General features: G+C 44.7%; 2 protein-coding genes across 3 annotated transcripts in view; both read right to left on the bottom strand.

Moving 5' to 3' along the window:
* Nucleotides 1-5,060: 5,060 nt before the first annotated feature.
* On the bottom strand, nucleotides 5,061-20,145 carry LOC139383350 (sec1 family domain-containing protein 1-like). Of its 2 annotated transcripts, XM_071127857.1 has the most exons (24): nucleotides 19,611-20,145; nucleotides 18,739-18,898; nucleotides 18,294-18,384; nucleotides 17,949-18,071; nucleotides 17,632-17,719; nucleotides 17,386-17,475; nucleotides 16,842-16,897; nucleotides 16,292-16,377; nucleotides 15,793-15,892; nucleotides 14,925-15,064; nucleotides 12,263-12,353; nucleotides 12,062-12,141; nucleotides 11,870-11,951; nucleotides 11,531-11,627; nucleotides 10,405-10,475; nucleotides 9,055-9,134; nucleotides 8,877-8,939; nucleotides 8,589-8,664; nucleotides 6,632-6,685; nucleotides 6,105-6,157; nucleotides 5,971-6,004; nucleotides 5,690-5,755; nucleotides 5,519-5,587; nucleotides 5,061-5,289 (listed from the first exon to the last, which is right to left on the bottom strand). In XM_071127857.1, the coding sequence occupies exons 1-24, from the start codon at nucleotides 19,639-19,641 to the stop codon at nucleotides 5,266-5,268; spliced, it is 1,905 nt and encodes a 634-aa protein (XP_070983958.1). In that variant the 5' UTR covers nucleotides 19,642-20,145; the 3' UTR covers nucleotides 5,061-5,265. The 2 variants fall into 2 exon arrangements, with proteins under 2 accessions (XP_070983958.1, XP_070983959.1); XM_071127858.1 differs by lacking the exons at nucleotides 5,061-5,289; nucleotides 5,519-5,587; nucleotides 5,690-5,755; nucleotides 5,971-6,004 and having other exon boundaries at nucleotides 6,157-6,278; nucleotides 19,611-19,913.
* Nucleotides 20,146-22,263: 2,118 nt separating this feature from the next.
* The window catches only part of LOC139383681 (G2/M phase-specific E3 ubiquitin-protein ligase-like), a 65,974-nt gene continuing 63,717 nt past the window's right edge, over nucleotides 22,264-24,520 (bottom strand). Inside the window, exons 14-15 of the mRNA XM_071128223.1 lie at nucleotides 24,282-24,493; nucleotides 22,264-23,072 (exon numbers count right to left, since the gene is read on the bottom strand). Of these exons, the coding sequence (XP_070984324.1) occupies nucleotides 22,825-23,072; nucleotides 24,282-24,493 (460 nt within the window). The 3' untranslated portion in view covers nucleotides 22,264-22,824. The remainder of the gene's footprint in view (nucleotides 23,073-24,281; nucleotides 24,494-24,520) is intronic.

The raw sequence follows: 24,520 nt of genomic DNA, 5'->3' as shown, positions 1-24,520 counted from the left end.
CCAAGCCCTGCAATGCCAAGAGCTGAGCAAAGAAAAGAGTCCCTTCATCCAGCTGGTCCTGGGGCTGAGTTCACAAAATTGTTCTACTAACACACTGAAGCCTCAGGACCAGAACATCCAATCAATCAGAATAAACCAAATTACAACACAGTCAAAACAAAACTACATTGCTTATTGGGAAACACAAGCACAAAGAAAAATGCAGTGCTATCTGGCCGTAAATCAACAGTACACCGTGGCTAAATATTTAACCATGGTTACTGATCAAAACCTTAGAAAAACCTTGACAAAGTCCAGGGTCAGTGAGCACAGCCTTGCCATTCAGAAGGGTAGACACAGGAAAACCTGGCTCCCTGTAGAGGAAAGGCTATGCAACCACTGCACAATAGCAGAACCTGAGACAGAGCTGTGCGAGAGAGAGACAGAGCTGCGCGAGAGAGAGAGAGAACACACAGAGATAGAGAGTGAGAGAGAGAGAGAGAGAGAGAGAGAGAGAGAGAGAGAGAGAACAGACACACAGAGAGAGAGAGAGAGAGAGAGAGAACAGACACACCGAGAGAGAGACAGAGAGAGAGAACAGACACACCGAGAGAGAGACAGAGAGAGAGAACAGACACACCGAGAGAGAGACCGAGAGAGAGAACAGACACACCGAGAGAGAGACAGAGAGAGAGAACAGACACACCGAGAGAGAGAGAGAACAGACACACCAAGAGAGAGAGAGAGAGAGAGAGAGAGAGAGAGAGAGAACAGGCACACCGAGAGAGAGAGAGAGAGAGAGAGAGAGAGAACAGACACACACAGAGAGAACAGACACACACAGAGAGAGAGTTAACAGACAGAGAGAGAGAGAGAGAGTGCAGAACAGTGCCCTGAGGTTGTGTCTGAACTTGGAGCTCATGCCCAGCTAGATGAAGGGGTTGTAGAAGCTGGCTGACTTAGCGAACAGTTTGGCCAGGATGTTGTGGAGAGGAGGCCACATTGAGATGAACTTGTTGGGAGACCAGAACATCAGGAAGGCTGAACACAGGATCAGACACCTAGGAGAGGAGTTGGTATAATACACACTACACATGAATAGCCACAAACACTGACCTAACTAATACCTTCTGAAGATGAGAAGATATAACTCTGCATTGGACTAAAATGTAAATGAAATCAAAGCAGTGTATAGCTAAAAGAGCAGGCCATCAGTCGACCCAAATTGGCTTAGTACTTTGAATCCAACAGCATTGACCAGTGTGTAGTATGTACCCAATCCTGCAGCTATCCTGATTTCACAAAAAACAATGACTACAACTAAGATAATAATCTGATTCTCTCTAATAATAATAGTCCCATCTGATCTGTGCCATCAAGCCAACCTGCCCACCGGCAGTCCGGGAGCACTGAACAGCTTAAGGCCTTGACCAGGAGCAGCAGATAATGGGGTTTAGAGTGGCTGACATTGACCCAGGGTGCACTGCCATGAGAACCTGGACCACACCCCCTGGCCCGCAACCTTGGCAGGGTCACAGCATAGACCACATACCATGGCTAGGCTGGCATCCCTTGTTGTAACGAATGACACTGATAGCTGTCAGTGTGTTGATGCTTATGAGCACAAAGAGCAGGATCGGGAAACCATCCACCTGGCAGACAGGCACGTACACCTACATCCACACACTTTTACATTAGGATGAAGTGCCTGCAACTCTCTGCCAGCCTGTGGAGGGAGGAATCCTTCCAAACCGGGTTTTGTCATCACCCACTAACCAGACTCTACAAGCCAGGTAGACGGACTACTGCAGGATAAAAACACATTCTTCTCTGGTGGAATGTGATGTTTTTCTTTCTGTCGTTTATTCAATTGTCTGTCAAGTAGAATGCTGGGAGTCCTGGATAGAGACGGTAACAGTAGTCTACTGAGGGATTGATTTGATAATATGTGGAGCTAGAATGTAGTTTTGTTTTCATATTCACAGATGAACTCCTTGTTAAGATCTGGGTTCCTTGTCAATCTATGAAGTGATCTTGAACCTCATTCAAGGTTTTAGAACAACTACTAACAGGGTTTGGTTCAATTACATTTAGTTCCGTCTGTTTGAACTGGAACTAAATTGGAATTGAAATTGTACATTTCACAGTTGATGGAATTAATACACTTATAAAAAATTGACTGCAGGATTTGTTTTAAATCATTTCTACCTGTATTCTACATTTCCAGTACAGCTAGTTTGTCTGAACAGTGACATTATCAGCCTGAAGGAATTTCATTTACATTTATGGAATTGTTGGGTTGGTATAATATTGATTGGGAATTTAATTATTGTAATTTACTGAACATTGGAATTGAGAGGAATTGAATTCTCAGAATTCAAAGACTGACCTGGAATTAGAATTTAATTCAATGGAATTTACAGGAATTGAATTTGTGGAATTAACCACAACCCTGTCTCCTAACAAGAGGGTCAGCATATCAACTTCTGTCTAGTAATACACAAAACCACTATTAAAACACTGCAACTATAACTAGCATTAGAAACATCAGAGGGCCATATAGGTCATCTGAAACATCTAATCTAATTGTATTGGTCACATACACATGGTTAGCAGATGTTAATGCGAGTGTAGCGAAATGCTTGTGCTTCTAGTTCCGACAATGCAGTAATATCTAACAAATTCACAACTGCCTAATACACACAAATGTAAGGGATGAATAAGAATATGTACATATAAATATATGGATGAGCGATGGCCGAACGGCATTGGCAAGATGCAGTAGATGGTATAGAACAGTAAATACTGTACATATGAGATGAGTAATGTAGGATATGTAAATATTATTAAAGTGGCGTTATTTAAAGTGACTAGTGATACCATTTTAAAGTCCATTTATTAAAGTGGCTAGAGATTTGAGTCAGTATGTTGCAGCAGCCTCTCTATGTTAGTGATGGCTGTTTAACAGCCTGATGGCCTTGAGATAGAAGCTGTTTTTCAGTCTCTCGTTCCCTGCTTTGATGCACCTGTACTGACCGGGGTGAACAGGCAGTGGCTCGGGTGGTTGTTGTCCTTAATGATCTTTTTGGCATTCCTGTGACATCGGGTGCTGTAGGTGTCCTGGAGGGCAGGTAGTTTGCCCCCGGTGATGTGTTGTGCAGACCGCACCACCCTCTGGAAAGTCTTTCGATTGAGGGCGGTGCAGTTGTCGTACCAGGTGGTGACACAGCCCGATAAGATGTTCTCGAGTCTGCATCTGTAAAAGTTTGAGAGTGTTATAGGTGACAAGACAAATTTCTTCAGCCTCCTGAGGTTGAAGAGGCGCTGTTGCGCCTTCTTCACCACACTGTCTGTGTGGGTGGACCATTTCAGTTTGTCGTTGATGTGTACGCCCAGGAACTTAAAACTATCCACCTTCTCCACTACTGTTCCATCGATGTGGATAGAAGGGTGCTCCCTCTGCGGTTTCCTGAAGTCCACGATAATCTCCTTTGTTTTGTTGACATTGAGTGAGAGGTTATTTTCCTGACACCACACTCCGAGGGCCCTCACCTCCTCCCTGTAGGCCGTCTCGTCATTGTTTGTAATCAAGCCTACCACTGTAGTGTCGCCTGCAAACTTGATGATTGAGTTGGAGGCGTGCATGGCGACGCAGTCGTGGGTGAACAGGGAGTACAGAAGAGGGCTGAGAACACACCCTTGTGGGCCCCAGTGTTGAGGATCAGTGGGGCGGAGATGTTGTTTCCTACCTTCACCACCTGGGGGCAGCCAGTCAGAAAGTGCAGGACCCAGTTGCATAGGGCGAGGTCGAGACCCAGGGTCTCGAGCTTAATGACGAGTTTGGAGGGTATTATGGTGTTAAATGCTGAGCTGTAGACAATGAACAGCATTCTTACATAGGTATTCCTCTTGTTCAGATGGGATAGGGCAGTGTGATTGCGATTGCGTCGTCTCTCAAAAGCACTTCATGATCTCTCAAAGCACTTCATGATGACAGAAGTGCTACAGGGCGAGTCATTTAGCTCAGCTACCTTCACTTTCTTGGGTACAGGAACAACGGTGGACAACATGAAACAAGTGGGTACAGCAGACTTGGATAGGGAGAGATTGAATATGTCCATAAACACACCAGCCAGCTGGTCTGCGCATGCTCTGAGGACATGGATAGGGATAGTCTTGGACAGCAGCATTGCGAGGGTTAACATGTTTAACTCATGTTGGCCACAGAGGAGAGGCCATAGGCTTTGGTAGCGGGCCGTGTCAGTGGCCCTGTGTTTTCCTCAAAGCGAGACACTTCAATAACAAATCATCACTCTATTACCTAGCCAGGAGAGCCACCCTGGAAATGGAAATAAAATACATCCCAATTAAACCGTATCCATGAAGACAACTCGCAATGCTATCAGAATACAAGTACACTCAAGATTCACCATGTATTTATTTTGTGAAAGTTGTCTTTTCTATATTATCAACAGTGTAGCTCTATAGCAGTTTTACAAGGTAAACATTAGAATAATTACCTAGTATCAACAATGGCAGTCTCCTCCTTGGCTGACACACTGTAGACAGTTACATTAGGAAGGGATATAATGGTGTTCTCCATCAGCACCCTTGTCATCTGAGTGCCACTAGGCTAAGATCCAAACTTTCACAACGGTCTCATTTCAACCACACACACACGTCTGAAGAGCCCAGTGTTGTTCTGATTAAAGACAGGTGAAGTGAGTGGTGTCCCAGAGACCGCTCAGGTGGATGGTGGCGTTCTCTTGTCTCTCCACAGGATCACCATGTCTATGTGGCCAGCCAGCCAGCAGCAGGCAGGTGTACAGCAATAGACTGAGGCTGAGAGAACAGGAATGGCTGTGTCTTTCATACATTATTAGCCTAATCCCTTGATCCTGCTTGGTTGAGGAGTTCAGCTCCAAAATGGCCCAAGGGGAACAGACTAACGGGGCTATATGTAGACTTTTAAAATAATAATCCTGAAGTCTCTGCTAAAACACCCTGTTCTGATCTAGAATAAGATGAAACAAAGGACAAGTTGGAAAACCCTGGTACAAACACTAGACATCACAGCAGTGCTGAGTAAGACTGTTAATCTTTATTTGTTGAGAGTGTAAAGATAATTAGGTAAACAAACAATGTAAGTACAGTACACATGATAAAATACATGGAATATCAGAGAGAGAACCTAGAGGTAAGATTCTACAGTATGATTCGGGAGGTCTTGAGTATTTAGGAGAAATGGAATTGAAGAAAATAAAATGTTCATATATTTTCTTGTTTTTACTTTTGGCCGAGTGAGGACAGCTGTGGAGATAAGCATGGAGAAATAGTCAAAACAAGAAATCTGAGATCAATTAAGCAGAGTAGGTTATTTAACAAACCCACAATATGTCATAATTTCATATTATGTTTTGGGCTTGTTAATGATTACTGTTGATAAATATCATGATATTATCAAATGATAATGATCAATTATACATAATTAGCAATATTATTATTATTGCATTTTTTAAAAGGCTGTTGGTCCTCCTACCTGCTTGATGAACTGTCCTGCATTGAAGAGCTCACTGCATCCGTACAGCACCCTCTTCCCTGGCTTTGCCTAAAAAGGGTACCACAAAATACACATTGTTCAATAAAAACTCACCTGGATATATGAAGAGGTTCTTGAAAAACAAACCGATTTAGAGTAATAAGAAGCTACCTTTGTGTAGTCCACCAGGTTTTGATATTCTACGTAGTTCCCTCCTCCCACCATGAAGACGATAGCCTAAAATAGGAGAGAAAGTCTCATTTTGATACCGTAATGCTACATCAGGCTGCTAGATTCAGGTCAGGACACACAGATGAGATTAGTGCTCTACCCTTCACACAGTCAGGCAAGGCTAAGGGCCAGGACCGTCCAGGGTACTCAGGGCCACAGCAGTTACTGGGCATGGAGGTTCTATTTGTGTGTCTCTTTCTGCTGACCATGGCAGGACTCACCTCTTGAAACGGGTTCTTGTTCCTTGGGATGGAGCTGGTTGGAAGGCAGGAGTGTTAGAAACATCTTGCAGACAGAAAATGTATAGGCCTTAGCTAAGTAACTGCTATCTTTGGACTTCGTTATGGAGTCTTACCTCTCACTGCCACGCAGCATCTTGGGATCAAAGTATCTGTAGTCATCTGTCTCCTGCAGATCATATATCATCAGTACACCAAACTCAATTCTAGAAACCCTCAATTCCTTCCATTGCTTAGAGGTCACCCAATTCCTCTTAGTAACCACAGCTCCTGTACAAGCAGGATGGATCCTGTGAGACACATTTAACTCATTCAGATCAGACAATACCCCTCTCTCCCTCCCCATTTTGCAAAGTAGCTTAAGTATCTAAAAAAGTAATTCTTCACAAATAGTGATGAATAGTTTCTCCACATATCCAGTCAGAAGTGATCTGAACAGAATAGAAGCATGATTGGAGAGGTCTCAGACTGCATACATGAGCCTCCAATCAGGTTGTCCATCTTTTTGCTACTGTATTATGAGCATGCTTCCCTCCTGAATGTGACGATGCAACACAAATACATAGAGGAATGTCCACAAGAGAGAGGGAACAGAGGAGGGAAGAGAGAAGGAGAGGAGGGAATAAAAGAGGAGGAGACTCACCGGGTTGGACTTCATCTCCATCAGGTTGTCCAGGATACGTGTGACGGGCAGGTTCTGAAAGAGAAACTCGTTCAAACTCTGTTCTGCTCACCGGATGATATCATTCATTACAGACTGACTAACATAGCAGCTAAGTGAGATAATTATCATACATGTCTCCAGGAAAAACCTTCCCATCAAAACCAATTGACATCTGGACACACATACAGACAGTATCATAATGAGAGCGCTCCTCGGCCAGCCTCTCCCTCGGCCAGCCGGCCAGCATTCTCGGTCAGCCAGCCTCTCCCTCGGCCAGCCGGCCATCATTCTCAGTCTCTCAGCCAGCCAGCCAGCCAGCCAGCCAGCCAGCCAGCCAGTCTCTCAGCCAGCCTCTCAGCCAGCCAGGCTCTCAGCCAGCCTCTCAAGCCAGCCAGGCTCTCAGCCAGCCTCTCAAGCCAGCCAGGCTCTCAGCCAGCCTCTCAAGCCAGCCAGGCTCTCAGCCAGCCTCTCAAGCCAGCCAGGCTCTCAGCCAGCCTCTCAAGCCAGCCAGGCTCTCAGCCAGCCTCTCAAGCCAGCCAGGCTCTCAGCCAGCCTCTCAGCCAGTCTCTCAGCCAGCCAGCCAGCCAGTCTCTCAGCCAGCCAGCCAGTCTCTCAGCCAGCCAGCCAGCCAGCCAGTCTCTCAGCCAGCCAGCCAGCCAGCCAGCCAGCCAGCCAGCCAGTGTCTCAGCCAGCCAGCCAGCCAGTGTCTCAGCCAGCCAGCCAGTGTCTCAGCCAGCCTCTCAGCCAGCCAGCCAGCCTCTCAGCCAGCCAGCCAGCCTCTCAGCCAGCCAGCCAGCCTCTCAGCCAGCCAGCCAGCCTCTCAGCCAGCCAGCCAGCCTCTCAGCCAGCCAGCCAGCCTCTCAGCCAGCCAGCCAGTCTCTCAGCCAGCCAGCCAGTCTCTCAGCCAGCCAGCCAGTCTCTCAGCCAGCCAGCCAGTCTCTCAGCCAGCCAGCCAGTCTCTCAGCCAGCCAGCCAGTCTCTCAGTCAGCCAGCCAGTCTCTCAGTCAGCCTCTCAGCCAGTCAGCCAGCCAGCCTCTCAGCCAGCCAGCCTCTCAGCCAGCCAGCCTCTCAGCCAGCCTCTCAGCCAGCCTCTCAGCCAGCCTCTCAGCCAGTCTCTCAGCCAGTCTCTCAGCCAGCCAGTCTCTCAGCCAGCCAGCCAGTCTCTCAGCCAGCCAGCCAGTCTCTCAGCCAGCCAGCCAGTCTCTCAGCCAGCCAGCCAGTCTCTCAGCCAGCCAGCCAGCCTCTCAGCCAGCCAGCCAGCCTCTCAGCCAGCCAGCCAGCCTCTCAGCCAGCCAGCCAGCCTCTCAGCCAGCCAGTCAGCCTCTCAGCCAGCCAGCCAGCCTCTCAGCCAGCCAGTCAGCCTCTCAGCCAGCCAGTCAGCCTCTCAGCCAGCCAGTCAGCCTCTCAGCCAGCCAGTCAGCCTCTCAGCCAGCCAGCCAGCCTCTCAGCCAGCCAGCCAGCCTCTCAGCCAGCCAGCCAGCCTCTCAGCCAGCCAGCCAGCCTCTCAGCCAGCCAGCCAGCCTCTCAGCCAGCCAGCCAGCCTCTCAGCCAGCCAGCCAGTCTCTCAGCCAGCCAGCCAGCCTCAGCAGGAGTAAGATTAGGAGACATTCGGTATCTTCCTACTCATCCTGTGTGTTTCTGTGTGTGTGTGTTTGTGTGTGTATTTCTCCCTTTGTGTGTGTGTGTGTGTGTGTTTGTATTTCTCCCCCTGTGTGTGTGTGTGTGTGTGTGTGTGTGTGTGTGTGTTTGTGTGTGTATTTCTCCCTCTGTGTGTGTGTGTGTGTGTGTGTGTGTATTTCTCCCTCTGTGTGTGTGTGTGTGTGTGTGTGTGTGTGTGTGTGTGTATTTCTCCCTCTGTGTGTGTGTGTGTGTGTGTGTGTATGTGTGTGTATTTCTCCCTCTGTGTGTGTCTCTCTCTCTGTGTAGAGCTACTTACATGCTGTTTGAGCACCAGGTGCTTCACCCCCTCCATGACAAACTGGGAGCCAGAGTTCATCACCCTAGAGAAGAGGCTGTGAGACAGAGACAGGAAGACCGTGTCAACACGGGGGTTAGGAGAGTGTCAACACGGGGGTTAGGAGAGTGTCAACACGGGGGTTAGGAATATGGAACTAGCATGGATTATGTTGTTATTGAAAAATAAAAAATGTGTTCTCAATAACTTATCTGGTTAAATAATGATTAAAACTGTGGTCTATGGAAAGGGTCACACTCTCTCTCTTACCCCATAGGTTTTACACCGCTGTTCCCATAGTTAGATGGTGTGGCAGCAATCTTAGTGAAAGCCCTGAAAAAAAAGAGACAATATATAAGTAGCTTGTTGTCTAAAACAAAATGTGGTTAACTGTTGTGTTTAACTGTTTTATTCTGTATGTATGAAACATAATGATGGACCAACTTACTTCCACTGCTTGATGTAGTTGACAGGGGACAGGTCACAGCCTGTGTCTAGCAGAGCCTTCTTGTATTGGTCCAGATCAGTCTACATCAAAGAACATAAAGAATGCCTGTTTTCGACAAGGTAAAACATACAAGTGATCGAGCAGGGATTCAAGGTCAAGTACCCCGAAAGGATCGACACCCATTGTTCATAAACAGAGTGTGAGGCCAAGTGTGATGGGTGTGGTGGCATCATCTTTATAGTATGGAATGACGGCAGAGACTGTTTAATGTACCATGTTACACCACATCTGCCAGGGAAAACAAATAACCTTAAGAGCAGGAGTGGACGGATGAACCGGAGAGGGTAATCCCATGGTGATAATCTACCCAGGGAGGGTTCAGGTTCATGGGGACAGAGACGAAAGGAGAAATACCATAGACATTAGTGGTAGAAAACGATTTCCTGCTTGACTTCAGCTGTCAGGCCAGGGAACAGCATGGTGTCTCAGAGGAGAAGGGCTGTTAGGGAGACCATTGATCAACATGATTCTCCAGGACAGCCTGATCCTAACACTGTTACCAGCCTGCAGCCGCAGCCAGAAACCTGGGCCCATATTAACAAAGCGCCTCAGAGTAGAAGTGCTGTTCTGGGATCAGTTGTGTCTTTTAGATGATAGTGAATAAGGTTATACGGACAGGGGTGAGCAACTGATCCTAGATCAGCCCTAATCTCACTGAAGAGAACAGGTGGGACGTAGAACCCCCAGTCATTGTGGAGAGCCGGAAGGTCTCCTATACAGAGGGCCTTGAGATGCCCAGAATAGAACAGGCTAGCATTATTGGATTTCTGGAGTAATGATGTTTGGCCGCGGCTTCAAAGGGTTTCAATGTTCCTAGAATCTGCCTCTACATGCGTCATATCGAACAATAAAGATTTTGAATGTTGTCAGAAGAAAAGCATATCAAAAATGAAAATGTTGGGAATTGGTGTTTTGCTTAATGGTGTTCAACATAATTAAATCAAAGCCAAGCCCAAGGTTTTTCAAAGTGTGTATTGTGTTTTTGTTAAGATTTCTACAGTGAAACCACAAAGTGTCTCCATTCAGGTTGCTAGTGTGTTGTTTTGGTCCATTGGACATGATACTGATATGACTGCAGTGGATCAGCATAGAGTTCCCGAACAGAGGGGCCTGCATCCTGTGGGTCCTCCCCTGACCTGTGATAGAGTCTAGTTTGGCATGCATTTGATGGGGACAGAACGTGTGATGGGAGTCTAGTATGTTTTTGATAGGGACAGAGTTTAGGCTTAGACCGTTAGGGTAAGGGATAGGAGGGGTTAAGGGTAGGGATAGAAGGGGCCCAGGCCTCACCTCTGAAGTGGGCTGCAGGGCTGTGATGTAGAAAATCAGAAAGAGTCTCATCTTGTCCTCCGGTGTTCCCGCTGTTACAAAGAGAAAAACTGTTGTTTGCCAAACCTTCAAAACAGGCATCTCAGGTACTTCCAACCCTTGACAAAGTAGCACACATATGCATGATGCATGTAATTTCTGGCCAAGATAAGCACAGAGGCACATCTACCGTCAGGGTAAGATAAGCACAGAGGCACATCTACCGTCAGGGTAAGATAAGCACAGAGGCACATCTACCGTCAGGGTAAGATAAGCACAGAGGCACATCTACCGTCAGGGTAAGATAAGCACAGAGGCACATCTACCGTCAGGGTAAGATAAGCACAGAGGCACATCTACCGTCAGGGTAAGATAAGCACAGTGGCACATCTACCGTCAGGGTAAGATAAGCACAGTGGCACATCTACCGTCAGGGTAAGATAAGCACAGTGGCACATCTACCGTCAGGGTAAGATAAGCACAGTGGCACATCTACCGTCAGGGTAAGATAAGCACAGTGGCACATCTACCGTCAGGGTAAGATAAGCACAGAGGCACATCTACCGTCAGGGTAAGATAAGCACAGTGGCACATCTACCGTCAGGGTAAGATAAGCACAGTGGCACATCTACCGTCAGGGTAAGATAAGCACAGTGGCACATCTACCGTCAGGGTAAGATAAGCACAGTGGCACATCTACCGTCAGGGTAAGATAAGCACAGTGGCACATCTACCGTCAGGGTAAGATAAGCACAGTGGCACATCTACCGTCAGGGTAAGATAAGCACAGTGGCACATCTACCGTCAGGGTAAGATAAGCACAGAGGCACATCTACCGTCAGGGTAAGATAAGCACAGAGGTACATCTACCGTCAGGGTAAGATAAGCACAGTGGCACATCTACCGTCAGGGTAAGATAAGCACAGTGGCACATCTACCGTCAGGGTAAGATAAGCACAGAGGTACATCTACCGTCAGGGTAAGATAATGACAGAGGCACATCTACCGTCAGGGTAAGATAAGCACAGAGGCACATCTACCGTCAGGGTAAGATAAGCACAGAGGCACATCTACCGTCAGGGTAAGATAAGCACAGTGGTACATCTACCGTCAGGGTCACTGATTATGTCCAGTAAAGACTCCTCCAGGGTGGATTTGCTCATCAGCTTCTCCTCGTACTCAAAGTACACATCTAGTTTACGGCTCTGTGGATACATCCCATAAGGTGTAGATTAGTTCAAGAAGATTTTTAGGCAACCCTTTGACAGATGTAGTAACTTTATATGAGATAGTAGAACTGCGATTGCACAGCACAACAGTCTTCCATATGTGTACAATATCTGAGAATAGTGTTAATGGGACGCTGTTCACTGTGGACATAAAGAGAACCCTCTCTCTCTAGACACAGAGAACACCCTGTCTGGCCAAGACAGTGCTAAACACTGACCTTAATGTGATCCAGAACGGCAGTGGCTACATTAGTGTGGAGGTCAATCAGCCTCTTCTTCTCCAGAAGTTCTGGCAGAGAGCTGTTAGAGGAAACACAGTTTGGTACGGACTGAGAGAACTGTCAATAATGGTGCCGTTATGAATAAATAATAATAATGATAAATCCTGTATATTCTACATTGATGCTTACCTGACAGCTGAGGTAAGTTTTGCGGTGTTGTCTGACATACTAATACTACTAATGGGTCCCTCATCCTCACCCTCCAAACCCTGGAGAAGAAAATTAAAGTTATTTTAGTGGGGAATATGCAAGTGTGAGTGTCGTCTTAATATTTTCAGTGAGACTACTTTGTTGAACAGCTCTATAAAACCACCTGTGTGCCACGCTTACCATGATGCTCTTGAGGCGTTTCACCTCATCCTCTTGGGCTCGGTATGTGTCTAACTCCTCCTGTACAGACTCAGCCACCTCTGGGAACGGGCTGGAAGAGTCAAAACGACCTCTCAGGCAAGAATAACTTCACTATGGCAATGCTCCAAATAGATTGTTTCTACCGAGTTATAAAGCATCCCCTGCAGACTACCTTCTAAATCAGTAATTGATCACGAGTTCCTAAGAAAGCTTCAAACTGAAACTAGTGCCTGCAAGCTGGTTCAGGTTATCAATCAACCTACCAGGGTAGTTAAACAGCACAAGATTGAAATAATCAACATGTGTTGATCACATCTTTACTAAATCTGCAGAAATGTGTTTGAAAGAAGTATCCAAATCCATTGGATGTAGTGATCACAATATTGTAGCCATATCTAGAAAGCTGGGCCTAATATAGTGTGTAAGAGGTCATACAACAAGTTTTGTAGTGATTACTATGTTGTTGATGTAAAGAATATGTGTTGGTCCATGGTGTGTAATGATGAGCAACCAGACGCTGCACTTGACACATTCATGAAATGTCTTATCCCAGTTACTAATAAGGATGCATACATTAAGAAAATGACTGTAATAACTTAAATCCCCATAGATTGATGAGGAATTGAAAAATTGTATGGTTGAGAAGGATTAGGCAAAATAAGTCTGGCTGTACAAGTAATTGGCAAACGTACTGTAAATTGAGAAATCATGTGACTAAACTGAATAAAACAAACTACACTATGAAACAAAGAATGATACTAAAAAGCATTGGAGCATCTTAAATTAAATTTTGGGCAAAAAGGCAAACTCCGCTCCATCATTCATTGAATCAGATGGCTCATCCATCACTAAACCCACTGATATTGCCAACTACTTGAATGATTTTTTCATTAGCAAGATTAACAAACTTAGACATGACATGCCAGCAACAAACGCTGACACGACACATCCAAGTATATCTGACGAAATTATGAAAGACAAGCATTGTAATTTTGAATTCCGTAAAGTAAGTGTGGAAGAAAAATTGTCTATCAACAATGACAAGCCACCTGGGTCTGACAACTTGGACGAAAAATGACTGAGGATAATAGCGGATGATATTGACACTCCTATTTGCCATACCTTCAATTTAAACCTACTAGAAAGTGTGAGCCCTCAGGCCTGGAAGGAAGCAAAAGTTATTCCCTTACCTAAGCATAGTCAAGCCCCCTTTACTGGCTCAAATAGCCAACCAATCAGCCTTTTACCAACCCTTAGTAAACTTTTGAAAAAAATTGTGTTTGACCAGATACAATATAAATTGACAAACTTTCAGCATGCTTTTATAGAAAGACATTTAACAAGCACAGCACTTACACAAATGACTGATGACTGGCTGAGAGAAATTGATGATACAAAGGTTGTGGGGGCTGTTTTGTTAGACTTCAGTGCAGCTTTTGACATTATCAATCATAGTCTGTTGCTGGAAAAACTTGTATGGCTTTACACCCCCTGCTATATTGTGGATAAAGAGTTACCTGTCTAACAGAACACAGAGGGTGTTTTCTAATAGAAGCCTCTCAAACATAATCCAGGTAGAATCAGGAATTCCCCAGGGCAGCTGTCTAGGCACCTTACTTTTTTCCATCTTTACTAACAACATGCGTAAAGAGTAAAGCCAGTGTGTCTATCTATGAGGATGACTCAACACTATACACATCAGCAACTGTAATGACTGCAACACTTAACAAAGAGCTGCAGTCAGTTCCAGAATGGGTGGCAAGGAATAAATTAGTCTTAAATATTTCAAAAAGCATTGTATTTGGGACAAACTAAATCTTAGAATGAATGTGGAAATTGAGCAATTTGAGGACACTAAACTGCTTGGAGTAACCCTGGATTGTAAACGGTCATGGTCAAAACATATTGACAACAGTAGTTACTCTGCATTCTTAACAGCACTTTCAACAAGGAAGGTCCTACAGGCCCTAGTTTTGTCGCACCTGGACTTCTGTTTAGTCGTGTGGTAAAGGTGCCACAGAGGGACTTAGGAAAATTGCAATTGGCTCAGAACAGGGCAGGACGGCTGGCCCTTGGACGTGCAGAGAGCTAATATTAATATGTCAATCTCTCCTGGCTCAAAGTGGAGGAGATCCCTACTTGTATTTGTGAGAGGTATTGACATGTTGAATGCACCGAGCTGTCGGTTTGAACTACTGGCACACAGCTCGGACACCCATGCATACCCCACAAGACCAGAGGTCTCTTCACAGTCCCCAAGTCCAGGACAGACTATGGGTAGGTGCACAGTACTACATAGAGCCATAACTAAACGGAACTCTATTCCACATCAAGTCAAGAAACTCATGCAAGCAGTAAAAATCTAGAAGAAAAAAATGAACTGATAACACACCTTATGGAACAGCAGGGACTGTGAAGCAACAAAAACATAGGCACAGACATAGGCAGACATGCATACAAACACACAATAACATACACACACGAACACGTGGATTTTGTGTTGTAGATATGTGGTAGTAGAGAAGGGGCCGGAGGGCACACACTTAATGTTGTGAAATCTGTTGTGAATGCATTGTAATGTTTTCAAAAATGTGTAACTGCCTTAATTTTGCTGGAAAAATGTTGCATAGCAAATACAAACCTGCCCTTGTGTTTCTGCCAGAACATGTCGGCTGATGTGAGGTCATAACTCTTCTTGTTCTTCTTCTTGGGTCTGGCTCCGGCAGGAGAGGATTCTGACCCCACAGACTCATCCATACTAACCCTGTTCAGGTGGAAGTCCTGGGACACACACAAATAAACAGACACCGGTACAGACACTAGTTACTCTGTGTTTGTTGGCTGGCACAGATCCTATTGGATATGAAGTCTGGTCATATTTCTACTCAAAACATTAGAAAACATACTGATCCATAGATACCTCTGGGAATAAACATTGATATCTACTAACATCATCATAGCCTACCTTCAAAATAACAACCGTTGTCATACATATATCGAGGCTAAAACAAAGGACCTGCAATGCTGAAAACCAATGGTTGAATAGGAGACTGGTTGGTCCACTCTACACCACAAATCATTTTAAGGCACAGATGGTGGAAAATGGTTCCTCACTAATATTTATGACCTCTGACACATGTCATTGCACTGAGCACATACCATTTACCCTCCTCTTTATCTTACACACAAAGTAATTACAGTATCTCAGAAATAACATTCCAAGTTAAATCTGTTTGCTACCTTGAAAAACCACACACACCTTGGCGTACTGTATATACCCTATTCACACTACTGAGCAGACCAGTTCAGACTCAGTGTAAAATACCATACACCCAACACAATTCACCAGGAATGAGTCCAGACTGTAGAGTGGAGGTTTCTCATTAGTAAGCCCTTAGATTTGTCAAAGTGTATGATGTGTCTGTTAAGTCCATCATAACACTGTGGTGGGAGAACAACAAACAGATCTGCTCCTCTCTTTCTCTCTTACTGTATCCTGTCAGTCTTACCAGCACGTCGTGGATGAGGGCCTGGTAGGTCCATGTGTGGTGGAGGGGGGTGGCAAGATCCAGGTTGCGGTCAGCAAGTACAAATAAGGGTCTCTGGAAGCTGAGAGAGACAGACAGAGATGAAACGGAGGATGACATATGTACCCAGAGTTCCCCACTGACTAGGCTCTCTATGCTCCACCACAAAAGAAGATTTGAAATGGATCCAGCTTAGATTTTCACAGAGGAGGCATGACTGTTTAATCTTCATCCACCACTTAGTGAAGGCCTAGCTAACTGTTCAGTGGGTCTGGAGAGAACAGCAGGAGAGCACATTTCCACCTCAGAGTTAAACAAAGACATGGTGAAACAGTGTGTGTGGGAAGCCATTGTATGCGTTTGTCATATGGAATGGAGTAGGCTTTCCATGGTAAAGTACACAATGGGATGAATGTCTACATCTAGTCTGCTCTCTTTATGGTTCATACTCAGTTTACTAGTCTTCAGCACCCTGAACCACCTGAACTGGCTGGCCCCCATGTTGTCCCCAGTGAACAGGCTGTTTCTGGCGTCTCGCAGGTTCTCCCGAAGCTTCTTGTCAAGTTTCTGAAATAGAGAAACTGGGTTAAGATGTTTTAGTCTGTTAACTAGCGAGGCAAGAGGCCTTATATCTTCTGAACCAAATAAAGACTAAGCACACAGTCCTGCATTAAGACCACCACCACAACACAGCACTACATGGAACAAAGAGCAGTGTTGTGTGACTAGAGGAGAATCACTCTACCCATCCATTAAGGCCCCTGGAGGATCAGCTTCCACAGACTGCATCAACATTCCACCTGCAAATACAGTCTGCAAATGCTGAGATTCTGGGGGTGGTTGGATTTGGGGTGGTCCTCAAATGACTAATTTCCCCTTTCACTGTGCCTATGGGGAATGGGTAGTACTCTCCCAGGCCTCTCTGCACTGCCAAGACGTATTATAAAGAGTTTTCAGACAGACTGCGCCCCTGACAGCGGCTGAGGTGAGGAAACTTCAGATGGTTTTAAATGAGGGAGGGTGATGCTTACCACCGCGACCATCTCCGCAGCATTCCCTCTTGGACAGCGGATTATGGGGACAGTACCTAAGAAAACAATCTGTCAGCTGAAAATAGTGAGTATTGGAGAGTTTAGTAGAGCATCTCTATACATCATCTCTGTACCTAAGAAAACACATCTGTCAGCTGCCAATAGAGAGCATTGAAGAGTTTAGCAGAGCTTCTCTATATGTGCTGGAGTCTAGTGGTGGCTGAACACCATTAGGATAAAACTGAGAATCTTTTAACAGACTGCAAGGTGGGTTTGTTTTGTCAAAGTGTCATCCATATGGTCACACTTTCAGACAAAACCCTTTACTTTCAAACAGCTTTCCTCGCTCAGAATAACTATTATCTTGGTACGGCTTTGATTCTTGTGAGTAATAAATGGTAGTAATGCTGCCATCTAGCAGGTAGAAATGGTATAGCCACCTGAGTAAATGCATCTCACCGTATATTTTGAAATACCAAAGCAATGTTCTCTCAGGAGTCTCAATAGTATTGTGACATTGATAACGGTGTGTTGAAGGACCCACCCAGAGTGACAAAAAAGCAGAAGAGACTGTCTACTATCGTATCCATGATGGCCTCCATCTCTGTGTCCATGATGTCTGGCTTGTTAATTGCTAATCAAAAGGGAATAGGAAAACAGGATGTCAAATACAATCATGCCAACTAATCAAGAAGACGATCTGAAGGTAATATGTGAATAAAAACAGTTATCTTTAGTTTCATTTTGACAATATCAAATCTTGCCCCGTTTCTGAATCCAATGAACTTACCATGGTAGGAGATGAACTCTTTATTTTGATTGCCGAGGATGAACATATCATCTTCAAGTGTGATGAAGTTCAAATACTGATCGAACACCTAAAAAAGCAAAAAAAAAAGACCTTACTCTTAAAGGCTGTCAAATACCCTGTGATGTGATTTATAGAAAATGACTGGGCCTGAGTCCCAAATTGCACACTATCCCCCTTTATAGTACACTGCTTTTCACCAGAGCCCTACAGGCACAAAGTAGTGCAGCATATAGGGAATAGGGTACCATTTGAGGTGCAGACTGGCAGAGTGGTAAACTAGTGTGTTGTAGACTCACCTTGGTAACCTGTGTGATAGCGTTGGCTGAGAGAGCTGCACTGGCAATATCCTCTAGTTTACTTCTAGATATGGCTGAGATGAAGTTAAAATAGTAAGACTCATACAGCTGGCTACGAAGGTCCTGAGAAAGAGAGAAAAAAACAACGGAATGGAACAATATACTGACTAGTAGGATGTTACATGTCTGGGATGTTACATTTGGACAACAAATCATTTTATCTGGGCAAAGCCACCAAATTCATAGACTCGGTGGCCAAAGACATTTATCCTTATCATCTGGCCTATCCAGCGTTTAAACATATCTGACGATGTCATGTTGAAGTTCTGAGTGAGGGATGTTTACTTGGCATATCCGGTCAATGTTCTCCTCTGTCGGCATCACAAAATAGATGGCTGGCACATCGGGGATGGGATCTCTGTCTGAATGAAGCAACCTATAGAGAAAGATAAAATACATTGAAGAGCTTTCTAGATGACTGTATCCTCTATTGATTGACACCAAGTCAATGCTGTGCTGGACTTATTTGCAATTGCTCAATTCAGTATTGACACAAATTCAGTATTGACACAAATTCCTTTTCTCAAAACTGTTGTTGTCCTTTGAAATATACTACACAGCTCCTTCATTACCAAAAGACTCACCAGTTGATGGGTTGTTACACAAAAAGGTTAAATGTCTTTACAGCCTTATCATGGCATATCATGATTTTAGCTTTTTCTAAATGTACCTTTTGTGAAGGAGACTAATAGATAACAGTGATGTCAAATTGTGAGTTAGGTCTACTCACAAGTGCAACGTGATCCCCATGTCCCGTAGCTCCTTGACTGCCAGTAGAGGGGAGATGATGTCCTGGCCACACCTGTCGTAGATCAGCACCTTCCATACTGGCTCAGCAGCAGTGTTTTTCAAAGGAGGAGCATTGAAATTCAGCATGCGCTTCAAGGCAGCTGGGGACATGGAAGAACCCATAAGACAGTTTATTTTATTTAACTAGGCAAGTCAGTGACGTCCTAGGAACAGTGGGTTATCTGCCTTGACCAGGGGCAGAACGACAGATTTGTACCTTGTCAGCTAGGGGATTCGATCTTGCAACCTTTCAGCTCTAACCACTAGACCACCTGCCGCCCCAGCCACCACTTTTTACTACAGCCACCACTTTTGCCCCACTAAACATTGCACAGGTCTGGGGTAACTGGGACTTTGCTATACCATTTCTGCCACTCAATGTTGAGTGAAATTATGAAATCGTTAGATGAGTGAAATAGTTAACTAGCTAATGTTAGATACCCATTCACCTTTTAATGAGGGGAAATGGAACATAGCAGTCTGTCTAGCTGTATTTCAGTGTGTCCGGCGACAACACATTCAGTGCGTTGCATTCATGTTTCTTAACATGACAGCCACATCAGTGTCTAGTGAATTCAAGAGTATAGGTACGTTTAGGCTAGCCATCCGACTTCTTGCTGTTTTATAATACGATTGTAAAGTTAATTAGCCAGCTAGTAAGTTAGCTTAGCATTGCTTTTCTCGTGAACTGGTTGGTCGCCGTGGCAGATCGTTTTCCCCCCAACATGTAGATAGCTAGGGTCAGATAAAATAGTCGATTTTATTCGACAGCCTATGCTGATTAGGAATGAATAAACTAAACCATTGACAGACCTGCCTGCTTTTCACGGACGGAGGCGGCCATCTTTTCTGTTTATGCAATCACACCGGGCATAGGATGACCAGTCAGGCAAGTCTCGTTCGATGTCTGCTATATCGCTCATTACCGCGATCTCACGTGGTGCTTTCAATGTCGCGTTCAAAACAACCGAGAACTCGAAAATCTCCGATTTCCGTGCGGAAAAAAACGAGCTCCGACTGGGAAAATTCGATTAGGACGGCCACCCAACTCGGAATTCCAACTCGGCAACTCGGGCCTAGACCTAGTATTTTTCCGAGTTCCCAGTTGTTTTAAACGCGGCAGAAGACAACTGGGAACTCGGTCAAATACGAGCGCAAATCATGACGTCAGTGATCTTCAGTTCGGAAAGTCGGAGCTCTAGCTTGCAACAATTTCAAAGATTTTGCTGAGTTACAGTTCATATAAGGAAATCAGTCAATTTAAATGAATTAGTTAGGCCCCAATCTATGAATTTCACATGACTGGTTAGGGGCGCAGCCATGGGTGGGCCTGATAGGGCATAAACCCACCCACTTCGGGGGAGCCAGGCCCAGCCAATCAGATTAATTTTTCCCCACAAAATGGCTTTATCACGGACATAAATCCTCCTCAACTCACTAACAGGTTTTTAAACACATTTGTGCACAAAATGTAATTGAGAAATAAGCTTTTTGTGCATATGGAACATTTCTGGGATCTTTTATTTCAGCTCATGAAACATGGGACCAGCGCTTTACATGTTGCATTTATACACTGCTCAAAAAAATAAAGGGAACACTAAAATAACACATCCTAGATCTGAATTAATGAAATATTCTCATTAAATACTTTTTTCTTTACATAGTTGAATGTGCTGACAACAAAATCACACCAAAATTATCAATGGAAATCAAATTTATCAACCCATGGAGGTCTGGATTTGGAGTCACACTCAAAATTAAAGTGGAAACCCACACTACAGGCTGATCCAACTTTGATGAAATGTCCTTAAAACAAGTCAAAATGAGGCTCAGTAGTGTGTGTGGCCTCCACGTGCCTGTATGAACTCCCCACAACGCCTGGGCATGCTCCTGATGAGGTGGCGGATGGTCTCCTGAGGGATCTCCTCCTAGACCTGGACTAAAGCATCCGCCAACTCCTGGATAGTCTGTGGTGCAACGTGGCGTTGGTGGATGGAGCAGATGTGCTCAATTGGATTCAGGTCTGGGGAACGGGCGGGCCAGTCCATAGCATTAATGCCTTCCTCCTGCAGGAACTGCTGACACACTCCAGCCACATGAGGTCTAGCATTGTCTTGCATTAGGAGGAACCCAGGGCCAACCGCACCAGCATATGGTCTCACAAGAGGTCTGAGGATCTCATCTCGGTACCTAATGGCAGCCAGGCTACCTCTGGCGAGCACATGGAGGGCTGTGCTGCCCCCCAAAGAAATGCCACCCCACACCATGACTGACCCACCGCCAAACCGGTCATGCTGGAGGATGTTGCAGGCAGCAGAACGTTCTCCACGGCGTCTCCAGACTCTGTCACGTCTGTCACATGTGCTCAGTGTGAACCTGCTTTCATCTGTGAAGAGCACAGGGCGCCAGTGGCGAATTTGCCAATCTTGGTGTTCTCTGGCAAATGCCAAACGTCCTGCACGGTGTTGGGCTGTAAAGCACAACCCCCACCTGTGGACGTTGGGCACTCATGGAGTCTGTTTCTGACCGTTTGAGCAGACACATGCACATTTGTGGCCTGCTGGAGGTCATTTTGCAGGGCTCTGGGAGTGCTCCTCCTGCTCCTCCTTGCAGAAAGGCTGAGGTAGCGGTCCGGCTGCTGGGTTGTTGCCCTCCTACGGCCCCCTCCACGTCTCCTGATGTACTGGCCTGTCTCCTGGTAGCGCCTCCATGCTCTGGACACTACGCTGACAGACACAGCAAACCTTCTTGCCACAGCTCGCATTGATGTCTCATCCTGGATGAGCTGCACTACCTGAGCCACTTGTGTGGGTTGTAGACTCCGTCTCATGCTACCACTAGAGTGAAAGCACCGCCAGCATTCAAAAGTGACCAAAACATCAGCCAGGAAGCATAGGAACTGAGAAGTGGTCACCACCTACAGAACTACTCCTTTATTGGGGGTGTCTTGCTAATTGCCTATAATTTCCACCTGTTGTCTATTCCATTTGCACAACAGCATGTGAAATTTATTGTCAATCAGTGTTGCTTCCTAAGTGGACAGTTTGATTTCACAGAAGTGTGATTGACTTGGAGTTACATTGTATTGTTTAAGTGTTCCCTTTATTTTTTGAGCAGTGTATTTTGGTTCAGTTTTTCCTAGTCGGAGCTTGTTTCTTTTCCCCCAGTTCCCAGTTGTCTTGGGAAGTCAGAGATTTCTGAACTCAAGAGTTGTTTTGAACGGCATCATGTACATGAGGGTGTACCTGGGCTTTGCTATCACACATTTTGATGGAGTAGCCCCTACTTTACTCTTAGATTGTAAATAGGAAATCAAATCTACATCACTGGTCTGCTTGACTCAATTATGATTCCCAGATCCTCACTAGGAAATATGATGGCAAAGTAATAGGGTCTAGTGAAATGCACTTATCTCATGCATTTTGAATACCGATGTTGGGGGGGAGAATCGACCATTGCAGGAATATTTCAGAGAGTAAATGCAAATGTTTAATTTGGCATGAGTAAAATGCTTGAGAATGAAGTTAATAAACATAGAAAATACATACAAAGCCAAAACAAATAAGGCATGCAACCTGAACAGTACATAAAAAACAACAGACCAATCACAAAAATAGAAAATGTAGCATATAATTGACAAAACGTAACAGAAAACATTGACACACCTCAGTATGTACAACATAAAATATGTCAAAGAGAATCCCAAAAGAGAAAGAAACACATATTTCATACCAAACATATCATTCAAACAAAGAAAAGACCATTCAAACAATTGTAGCACCTAAACTAATGCTCTTTCTAACAATTCAATTAGTGTAAAATAGTTTCTAAAAGTCAACAGCTAAAGCCTATAATACAAAACGCATTATCTCTGTCGTGGTGGAAATACCCTACACAAACCTGAAACTCTATGAGGTGAGTAAATATCAACTGAAGTACAGAATCTAAATGAAATGTGTCCTACAAGTTCATTGACAGTCTATTAAAGTTGAGCTTATATAGATCAATACTGTCTGTGTGTCTGTGATCAAATGATCTGCAAGACTGTGAGTTGGCACACTGCATACTCCATGTGCTTCTTGAAGGCCTGGTAGGAAGGTACCACCGGCAGCAGGAGGCGGTTGGAGCTGGGCTGGCTCACAGGGAAGGCCCCGGCCGGGTCCAGTGGATGGAGGAAGGATAAGGTAGGGCTGGGGCTGAACCCTACAGCTGGTACCACATCAGCTGAAGTGGCAAAGATGAGCACGTCCTCTAGCGACGTTGCACATCTGCCAACTGAAACCAGAGAACAGAGACTGGTGATGATGGGTAATATATGGAGACAGGCGGGGACATCCATGTGATTGTGTTAGTTTTACTGAATATCATTGTAATAGTAGAGTACACTGTCTGAACGGCCTTCAAGTGTCTGTACGGCTTGTTCTTCTTGGCTTGATATGTACACTACCGTTCAAAAATTTGGGGTCACTTAGAAATGTCTTTGTTGTTGAAAGAAAATGTAAAAAATGTTGTACATTAAAATGACATCAAATTGATCAGAAATACAGTGTAGACATTGTTAATGTTGTAAATAACTATTGTAGCTGGAAACGGCAGATTTTGTAATGGAATATCTTCATCGGCGTACAGAGGCCCATTATCAGCAACCATCACTCCTGTGTTCAAATGGTACGTTGTGTTAGCTAATCCAAGTTTATCATTTTAAAAGGCTAATTGATCATTATAAAAACATTTTGCAATTATGTTAACGCAACTGAAAACTGTTGTTCTGCTTACAGAAACAATAAAACTGTGCTTCTTTAGACTAGATGAGTATCCGGAGCATCAGCATTTGTGGGTTCGATTACAGACTCAAAATGGCCAGAAACAAAGAACTTTCTTCTGAAACGTGTCCGTCTATTCCTGTTCTGAGAAATGAAGGCTATTCCATGCGAGAAATTGGCAAGAAACTGAAGATCTCGTACAACGCTGTGTACTACTCCCTTCACAGAACAGCGCCAACGGGCACTAACCAGAATAGAAAGAGGAGTGGGAGGCCCCGGTGCACAACTGAGCAAGAGGACAAGTAAATTAGAGTGTCTAGTTTGAGAAACAGACGCCTCACAAGTCCTCAACTGGCAGTTTCATTAAATTGTACACGCAAAACACCAGTCAAAGGTTTTCTAATGATCAATTAGCCTTTTAAAATGATAAACTTGGATTAGCTAACACAACGTGCCATTGGAACACAGGAGTGATGGTTGCTGATAATGGGCCACTGTACGCCAATGTAGATATTAAATAAAAAAATCTGCTGTTTCCAGCTACAATAGTAATTTACAACATTAACAATATCTACACTCTTTCTGATCAATTTGATGTTACAAAAAAATGTGCTCTTCTTCTCTTCTACATTTCTAAGTAACCCCAAACTGTTGAACGGTAGTGTATATCTTAAATGATCAAATAAATATATCAATCATTGAGTCATTAGAGGTCAAATACCTTCACACTCCAATAGGTAGTGTCTCCAAAAGGTGACCACAGCGGCCTCCTTCCCTGCGGTCTCTTCCTGGTCTGAAAACTGAACAGTGAAGAGAGCTGCCATGGTGTCAGCAGTCAGCTTGTCATGAGAGGAACAGAACAGACCAACAAAGGCTCCTGGAAACATCTGGACCTGGTCAAACACACCAAGGGTTTTCAGACCCTCACAGAACCTACAAACACAAAGTTAAACAAAATAT

Source organism: Oncorhynchus clarkii, chromosome 25 (assembly GCF_045791955.1).
Source record: "Oncorhynchus clarkii lewisi isolate Uvic-CL-2024 chromosome 25, UVic_Ocla_1.0, whole genome shotgun sequence".
Classification (NCBI taxonomy): domain Eukaryota; kingdom Metazoa; phylum Chordata; class Actinopteri; order Salmoniformes; family Salmonidae; genus Oncorhynchus; species Oncorhynchus clarkii.
This window is presented reverse-complemented; position numbering and strand designations above follow the sequence as displayed.

Coding starts and splice junctions, on each gene's coding strand:
- LOC139383350 (XM_071127857.1), bottom strand. CDS start 19,641: ATGGCCGCCTCCGTCCGTGAAAAGCAGGCAG. Junction 15,065..15,792: donor CCCTCATCCACGACGTGCTG/GTAAGACTGACA, acceptor TGTGTGTCCCAG/GACTTCCACCTGAACAGGGT. Junction 8,940..9,054: donor AACTACATCAAGCAGTGGAA/GTAAGTTGGTCC, acceptor CTTTTTTTTCAG/GGCTTTCACTAAGATTGCTG.